Source organism: Cryptomeria japonica, chromosome 8 (genome assembly GCF_030272615.1).
Source record: "Cryptomeria japonica chromosome 8, Sugi_1.0, whole genome shotgun sequence".
Lineage (NCBI taxonomy): Eukaryota > Viridiplantae > Streptophyta > Pinopsida > Cupressales > Cupressaceae > Cryptomeria > Cryptomeria japonica.
The window spans coordinates 407,262,203-407,271,487 of record NC_081412.1 but is presented as its reverse complement, the minus strand read 5'-3'; the positions used below and the strand labels follow the sequence as shown (position 1 = coordinate 407,271,487).

The 9,285-nt window shown below is 35.0% G+C and overlaps 1 protein-coding gene across 1 annotated transcript; it reads right to left on the bottom strand.

Moving 5' to 3' along the window:
• Window positions 1-1,186: 1,186 nt before the first annotated feature.
• LOC131028588 (tubulin beta chain) lies at window positions 1,187-4,062 on the bottom strand. The gene is made up of 3 exons (XM_057958902.2): window positions 3,234-4,062; window positions 2,812-3,081; window positions 1,187-1,977 (listed from the first exon to the last, which is right to left on the bottom strand). The coding sequence occupies exons 1-3, from the start codon at window positions 3,625-3,627 to the stop codon at window positions 1,301-1,303; spliced, it is 1,341 nt and encodes a 446-aa protein (XP_057814885.1). The 5' UTR covers window positions 3,628-4,062; the 3' UTR covers window positions 1,187-1,300.
• Window positions 4,063-9,285: the final 5,223 nt, after the last annotated feature.

The following is a 9,285-nucleotide window of genomic DNA, read 5'->3' as shown; positions in this document are numbered from 1 at the left end:
ACAAATACTTTAAATACTTTCATTTGGCACTCCATTTTTCCACAAAAGCCTCGGCCCCCACCGTCACCCCCAAATAATATGAAAACTTTTATATGGTACCAATCTTTAAAATTTTGTCAAGAAGTACTCATCCAACAAGATTTTTGAAAATTTGCAATAACCCACCACACCTAACAAAATTTTCATTTAGCACACAGTTTTCCCACAAAGATGCCTTCTCAATGAATACTTTTTAATTAATGTTTTATAAAGAATGGTCCCAACTAATAAATACTTTTATAAAAATGTATTAATGGTCCCACAAAGATGCCCTCTCAATGAATACTTTTCAATGAATAATACTTTTATGAACAATAAAATGTATCTAAAAATTTTACCAAATATTTTTTTATATGATCATTTTTCCACAAAGATGTTTTGCCATAGCCCACCACACCTAACAAAATTTTCATTTAGCACACAGTTTTCCCACAAAGATACCTTCTCAATGAATACTTTTTAATTAATGTTTTATAAAAAATGGTCCCAACTAATAAATACTTTTATAAAAATGTATTAATGGTCCCACAAAGATGCCCTCTCAATGAATACTTTTCAATTAATACTTTTATGAACAATAAAATGTATCTAAAAATTTTACCAAATATTTTTTTATATGAAGGTGGCCCCACCTTAATAAACACTTTTTCTATTAAGGGGGGCCCAGATCTAATAAATACTTTTTCAATTGATGTACCAAAATATTTCTTATGCAAATACCCTTGAAGCTTTAGCATATATTATCTACATAATCTTGCCTTTTTCTATTAAGGTGGCCCCAGACCTAATAAATACTTTTTCAATTGATGTACCAAAATATTTATTATGCAAATACCCTTGAAGCTTTAGCACATATTATCTACATAATCTTGCCTTTTAACTCCCTTCACATTTGAAAAGATGCTTGCTCAATAATTTTATATTTTCTTATTTCAAGAATTGCATGCTGACCCTTAACGGAGATAAAAATTATAATATTAAAAATCCATTCTCAATTCGACATGAAAACTTGATCCAGCATGAAAACAAATTTTCTGCAACAATTGCAAGTCTCGGGATTTTTAATAGGAATAAGCCATTCTCGAAAGTGGAAAGGCAGAATCAAATTTAAAAATATATCAAGTGCACTTAATTCTTTACAAAGAGAGAAAGTGAACAGCCTAAAGCTACTGTATTAATAATCGCATTTAATTGTTTACAGGGAGAGATAAGTAAACAGTCTAAAGCTACTATAGCAACAACTGAATGTTGTTGCACCACATTACATATCTTGAAGCTCTTCTTCCTCATCATCATACTCCCCTTCTTCATCTGCTGTGGCATCCTGATATTGCTGGTACTCAGAGACCAAGTCATTCATGTTGCTCTCTGCCTCTGTAAACTCCATCTCATCCATTCCCTCCCCTGTGTACCAGTGCAAGAAGGCTTTTCTCCTAAACATGGCTGTGAACTGCTCACTCACTCTCCTGAACATCTCTTGAATGGAAGTAGAGTTCCCAATGAATGTGGAAGCCATCTTCAGCCCAGTAGGGGGTATATCACACACTGTGGACTTCACATTGTTAGGAATCCACTCCACAAAGTAGGATGAGTTCTTGTTCTGAACATTGATCATCTGCTCATCCACTTCCTTAGTGCTCATCTTCCCTCTGAACATGGCAGAGGCTGTCAGGTACCTTCCATGTCTAGGATCTGCAGCACACATCATGTTCTTGGAATCCCACATTTGCTGTGTGAGCTCTGGAACAGTCAGTGCTCTGTACTGCTGAGACCCCCTGGAGGTCAGGGGGGCGAATCCCACCATGAAGAAATGCAGACGGGGGAAAGGAATCAGATTCACAGCAAGCTTCCTTAGATCTGAGTTCAACTGCCCGGGGAACCTTAGACAGCATGTAACTCCACTCATGGTTGCAGAGATCAAGTGATTCAGATCACCAACTGCACACAAACAAAACACCAAGATCAAAAATGTCTTCAATTGTGAACTACAGCCTCAAATAGACCCATAAAAACCCCCATCTTAAATCCTAGAGCAAAACCAAATCAAAGCAACATTTAACAGGCTTCCTAAACCTGCGCCCTACATAAACAGCACACCCAAATCAACATAACCTGAATCAGGCTTCTAAATCTGTAATCTCGCCTAGTATGATCTATAAAACCCACAATAAAACCTAAACAAAGGAAAATTTCACAGGCATCATACACCTATATCAAAAATGACTTCAATTCTGAACTCCCGCCTCAAATAGACCCATAATACCTCCATCTTAAATTCTACAGTAAAATCAAATCAAAGCAACATTTAACAGGCCTCGTAACCCTGCATCCTATATCTCAACGGTACACCCAAATCAACATAACCTGAAACAGGCATCTAAACCTGTAATCCTGTCTCGTAAGATTTATAAAACCTGCATCTCGAACCCTACAATAAACCCAGAACAAAGTAACATTTCACAGGCCTCAAAGCTCGGTATCCTATATCTAAGCAGTACACCCAGAACGAGCTCCTAAACATAAAATCTCGCCTCGTAAGACCCATTAAACCTCTATGGCCTAACCCCACAGTAATCCCAAATCATAGCAACATTTAACGGGCCTAACCCTGTATCCAAAATCCTTATATAGTCCACCCAGAACCCTAGAGGGCTAACCACTGAAATTAAAACAATCACATACAAACTCTTACAATTCCATTTAACTGGTTAATTAAACCCAAATCCTAGGGTGTTAAGAAGCTAAAAAACGGAATCCAAGTGAAATGCTTACAGCTAGGAGTAGTTAGCTTGAGGGTCCTGAAACAAATGTCATAGAGCGCCTCGTTGTCAAGAACCATACACTCATCTGCATTTTCTACCAGCTGGTGAACAGACAGCGTAGCATTGTAAGGCTCCACAACGGTATCAGAGACTTTGGGAGAAGGGAACACAGAGAATGTGAGCATCATTCTATCTGGGTACTCTTCCCTGATTTTGGAAATCAGCAACGTGCCCATTCCAGACCCAGTGCCCCCTCCAAGAGAATGGCATACCTGAAATCCTGTACAGAATTTGAAAACAACGAATAAAACACTGTTCCAAAGCACCATCCCACTAAATCCAAAGTGCAATCCTCCAAAGCATTACAAACAAGAACCAAGCAAGTCAACAAATGCACGATAAGTACAGATCAATCTAAGGAAAGTGAAAAACCTTGGAGACAATCGCAGTTTTCTGCCTCCTTTCTGACCACATCAAGCACAGAATCGATGAGCTCAGCCCCCTCTGTGTAATGGCCCTTAGCCCAGTTGTTGCCTGCTCCAGACTGACCAAAAACAAAATTATCAGGCCTGAAGATCTGACCATAAGGGCCTGACCTCACACTATCCATGGTGCCAGGCTCCAGATCCATCAACACAGCTCTTGGAACAAATCTCCCACAGCTGGCCTCATTGTAGTACACATTCACTCTCTCCAGCTGCAGATCAGTGGTCCCCTGGTATCTCCCAGTGGGATCAATTCCATGCTCAGCACACACAACTTCCCAGAATTTGGCACCAATCTGGTTGCCACACTGCCCTCCTTGAATATGCAGAATTTCCCTCATCTTCTCTTCAAAATACAATATGAACCAGACTCTGCTGATGGGCAATCAAGAACACTATCACTCCCAGCAAAACGAGAACGAACAAATGTGATATGGAACGAAATTGCACAGATTCGGGTCTTTATATAACTGAGAAACCCAACGGCTAGAAGATGGTCCCTCCCAACTTCCAAAGTAGAAAAGACCCGTTGGAGAATAGGATGAGCTGTTTGCTCATCTAACGGTTCTTATTTAATTTTCTGAACTGAATTTGAATTTGTTTTTTGGTTCTTAGTTTGAATTTTGAATTGGTTGAAATGATCCTCTATATTTGTTGGGGTAGTTATTAAGTTTAGCAATAAAGACGCCATTAAAGACTGCTATAGGGCATGATTACAAGTAGTAGTAGATAAAGCTATAACATTTTGATAAAGCAGCCATCAACGGCGTAAACTAAGCATGCTTTGATGGGATCATCATTATGTGTTTCTTCATATACCAAAATCAAATATTCAAACATGTTCTTGCCATGATCTTTAACTGCTCACTATCTAGAAGTTCACATACCCACGCAGGTGCCATTCTGGCGCTCAAATAAAATATGCTGTCATGTAATTTACAATGTGGACAACCTAATTCTTTTGTTTTAGTATCAATTATTAACATTTTTACTGCAAGTTTGTTTGCTAAACATGTGGCATGTATTACTTTTAACAAGTCACATTAGTGACACTCATTAGTTAGTGTGGTGGTGATGATCAGATCTTGTACTTTTAATAATAAATTAATGCACTTCCTTTAAACAACTAGCATGATATACCTATATTGTCTTAAAAGTAGTTCACCTCAAGTTATTTTTCATGAATATGATATGTAAAGAATTATTAAAGTTGTTTTTATATATACTTTCTTTAAACAACTAGTATGATATACTTATATTATCTTAAAAGTAGTTCACTTCAAGTTATTTTTCATGAATATGATATTTAAGGAATGTTTAAAGTTGTTTATATATATATGTATCTTGTGAGTTGTAAATATAATTGTAGACATTTAAATAATGTTACTTTTGTTTTATTTAATTACTCAGATATTCATTGTTTTCTTATCATTCATCACATCACCTAATTCATCCATTTATCACCTAAGACGACTTGTCACACATTCATCACATAGGACCTTATCATTCATTTCATCGCTTAGGACACACGTTATCCTTTAACATTGTTTTGACACCTAAGACTCCCAATGTCTAACCATTTAATTAAATAAATCCTAAATATTTAATTAAGTTGGGTTGTCATTTTATTAATTTAATAAATTATTGTTCTTTAATTGTCCATATTTATCATTCCATAATGACAAGGACACGAAGAATATTGACCATACCATGCAAGCTCTTACAAAAAAATTTACTTCAATGAATATCCAAATAGATGCATTGAAGGATGGTCTAGGCTCTTTATATAGTTTCTCATGTATAAACAAATTTGTTGGTGTAAATAATTATTCATCTTGGATATTATTACACCTTACTTAAGTTTACTTAAGAAATGCATTACGGAGTAGTTTGGGTATGAGACACTTGGGTGTTTGTGCCACATTGGGATAGTGTGTGTAGGAGAATTTCCACCTTTTGTGGACTTATCTTGTTGTTACACTCCACATTTAGTGGGTGATCCACCTCATGTGGACTATTATATTGTTTCTTCTACCTACCCACACCTATTTCCTACCCATCCATGTTTCTTATTGAGCCACATGTCATGTTTGTGTGCTCACATATCCATATAGCCTTGCCTCTATAAGAAGGCTCATATTCATTGTATGTATCGATTGATGATCCAGTTGATCAGTATTTTCATCTTGATAGAATACAGTTTGTTTCTATCATATATTTTGTCTCTCTTATTTGTGCTTTCCATTGCCTCTTGATCTTGACAAAATCGCACATGGTATCAGAGCTGGTCCATATCTCACATGGTATCAGAGCCATTAGAGTGTCATTGGTTTGCTAATTGAGAGAAATTTGATGCTATTTGAGGTTTGTATTTTGGATCTTTCTATTGCAGGTTTTTATTGAAGCTTGATAGGTCAAATCTAAAGTCACCATTGGATTGAGGAGGTCCAAGAAAGTTAGTTTTGCCTTTTGTTTCATCCAAATCAGACTTTGGAAGCCAAATCTAGAGACATTTGAAGTTTGAAGCAGCAATGAAAATTTTTCAGAATTTATAATTTTGCAGGCAATTTTCAAATAGTGATATCTTACTCATCCGGACTGCTTTTTTCGAGCAATTTTTTTTGTTTTGGGGTAGAATTTCATGATCTGTATAGTGGTGCAGGAGTTGTCTGATTTTCAGATATAGATTTTTTCGAAAATTGCGAAATCCCGATTTTTACAACTTTGGAGGCTTCGTTTGGGGTCATACAACCTCCTTTTTAGAAGTCCACTTTGCCATTATTTGCAAGTGCCAACATGATCTTTTTATGGGGGGTCGGTTGTTCATTTATATCTCTTGGTGAAATTTCATTCAGAGGCATCTTCATCTGCAGTATTCTACAGGGCTTCTTTGTTGGTGGCATCATTTTCATGTTTCCACATTTGAATATTTTATCATGATGTATGATCTTGCTTGATAAATGTTGTACTCGCACTATAATAAAGTGCCACACCTCTTTGTATCTTGTCATTGTTGACATATTTGATGTAATCCTCTTGTACACGTAGATTAGGAATATCTTGTGAGACTTGGTGCATGGCTCCAGTTGAGACTTAGATTGTACACATTTGTGCATGGCTCCCATGAGACTTGGATTGTACCGGTATTTCTGCTATTTCTGAGTATCCAGATGATGTTCACAGTAGGTTGTCTCCATGCCTGATCTTCATTTTGTTGCAGCGAGTGATTCATCGTCATCAACTTGGTACCTGGTTTTGTCACACTTTGACATTATTGGTGTAGCATTGGCTCTCTTTCTTCCTTATGGGGAGGTATTTTGATCATCATCATTGGACCATCTTTGCAGGAGATTCGACATTTATGGGGGGCTTCATGGTCTTTCTTCTCTCTTATGGGGGGACATATTTTTTGTTCTTCTCATTCATCATTGAGAGCATTGTGTGCTTTCATCATCTCTCTTTTGAGGGAGGGTTTTTTCCCATTGGGTTTTTCTCTCTTTCCCCACTTTATGGGAGATTGCATTTGCATTTGTACATGGGTACCTAACATGGCCTAGTAGCCGGGGCCCATCTTGCATTGCTTAGTTGCATTGTAGACTTAAGTGCATTCCCCTAAGTTGCACTTAAGGGGGGGTGTTGGTGTAAATAATTATTCATCTTGGATATTATTACACCTTACTTAAGTTTACTTAGGAAATGCATTACATAGTAGTTTGGGTATGAGACACTTGGGTGTTTGTGCCACATTGGGATAGTGTGTGTAGGAGAATTTCCATCTTTTGTGGACTTATCTTGTTGTTACACTCCACATTCAATGGGTGATCCACCTCATGTGGACTATTATATTGTTTCTCCTACCTACCCACACCTATTTCCTACCCATCCATGTTTCTTATTGAGCCACATGTCATGTTTTTGTGTTCACATATCCATATAGCCTTGCCTATATAAGCAAGCTCATATTCATTGTATGTATCGATTAATGATCCAGTTGATCGATATTTTCATCTTGATAGGATACAGTTTGTTTCTATCATATATTTTGTCTCTGTTATTTGTGCTTTCCATTACCTCTTGATCTTGAGAAAATCTCACATGGTATCAGAGCTGGTACATATCTCACAAAATCTAATAAACAAATAATCCTCATAAGAATTCATTGCACATTAGAAAGGCAAGACAACTCGCTTAATTTTCTAAGGGTTTCATGTCTAAGTTATAGGGTTTGTTATTTGTCTTTTCCTTTAAACATTTTGTAATTTAATTTCATTGTTGTTTGAATCCTACAAATAAGGTAATTTGAAAATTTAATTTGTTTGTGGTAAAATTTGTGGGACTTTTAAATCTATCTTAATTAATATGATGTCTTTAAAATTGAATCCATCAAGACTTTTAAATATTTATCAAGCAAAATTTAAGGTCTTTAAAATAATTATTGTTGTAAGTATTTTATAGGATAAACTTACCTTGTTAATACAAATTATTAAGAGAATTGTCACCCAACATGTATATTTTTTACTCCATATCTTTAGTTCAATTTCCAAGTAGCTGAGGGATACTTCTTTATAATTATCTTTGTAATTATTTTTTATTGGACAACTTTTTGTTGTCTAATTCTTTTGCTACTTGAATCCTAGATAGATAAATATAAAAATGCATTGATCTTTGAATCTTTTACTCTTTTTACTTCAATTTTTTCAAATATTTAAAATTATTTTTACCATTTGAATTTAATAATACAATACATTGTGGTTTGAAATTTATTGAAATGAAATATAGATAATTAATATTCTAAACTAGCATAAAAGAGGAGAAAATAGCATAAAAGAAGGAGAAGAATAAGTAGAAAATTAAAACCCCTAAACTTGAAGAAAATAAATGAAATTGGAAGGACAAGCTAGAAATGATAAAAGCAATCTCCTTGTAAAATTTGAAGTGTGTAGGGTTTTATTTAAGGCAAGGTTAGTTGCATGAGGCACAAGAATAATGACATGGAGTCACTAATCTAATGGCAACTGTAGCCAACCTAGGGGACACAATTAGCCACATGTCAACATTTATTGAAATTATTAGGGAATAATTGTCTAAAGATTCTAAGCACTTTGTGTAACTACCATATCTATAAAAATGCATAGATTATCTTGTGATTGACTTATAAACATATTTTTATATACAAACCAAACAAAATGGAGCTACCTCAATTGACCATAATGGATATTCAAACATGGATCCACATGAACACATTAACTTGGTATAAGCAAAATCAAATATAAGCTATAATTATGTAAATGGAAACACAATTTACAAACCCTAATTTATATAATAAAAATTGGGAGGGGAAAGGACAATGGGAGAAGGAAAAAGGAAGTCAAATGGAACCAAAAGCATGGAAATATTTGAGGGCTAAAGAGGGATGGGATGAGAGAGATATTAGAAGGAAAGATGGAAGGGTGTGTGCAAGAAGTTGAGTCCACTTTTTGGTCAAAAAGTGGAACTGTTTTCCCTATTTTTCAGAATTCATCTCAGTTGACCTAAAAAATCGAAGCACTTAAACAATGAATTATGAAAAAATTCAGTATTAGAAAATGTAGTGTTCAAAGTCTAGTTTTCAAATATGTAATTTATTTAAATACCTAGATGACACAAATTAAATTTCAATATGCATTTCTAAAACCTATAGTTTAAATGTCACTTTTTCAGGAGCATACCATGTCGTGTACAACAAGTGTAATTTGACCTAAATGAAATTATTTTTCTAAAAACCTTTGAGAAAAGATTTGTAACACACACATTTGATGAGGAATTTTTTTGTAATTTTTTTCTTTTTTTTTTTTGTTAATTTGTTATTGGGCGTAATTGTTGTTTTGAAAAACCCTTGTGTACGACAAGCATGACTTGACCTAAACTTGTCATTTTTTTTTAAAATTGCATATAATTGTTTCTAGTTTGGTGCCATATAATTTTTTTTTCAAAAAACTTAAAAACAAAAAGGTAAAAAA

Excerpts from the sequence above, each read along its gene's own strand:
- LOC131028588 (XM_057958902.2), bottom strand. The coding sequence starts at position 3,627 with ATGAGGGAAATTCTGCATATTCAAGGAGGGCAGTGTGGCAACCAGATT. Across the intron at positions 3,082-3,233 it reads AAACTGCGATTGTCTCCAAG|GATTTCAGGTATGCCATTCT; the intron begins GTTTTTCACTTT and ends AATTCTGTACAG. Across the intron at positions 1,978-2,811 it reads CAAGCTAACTACTCCTAGCT|TTGGTGATCTGAATCACTTG; the intron begins GTAAGCATTTCA and ends GTTTGTGTGCAG.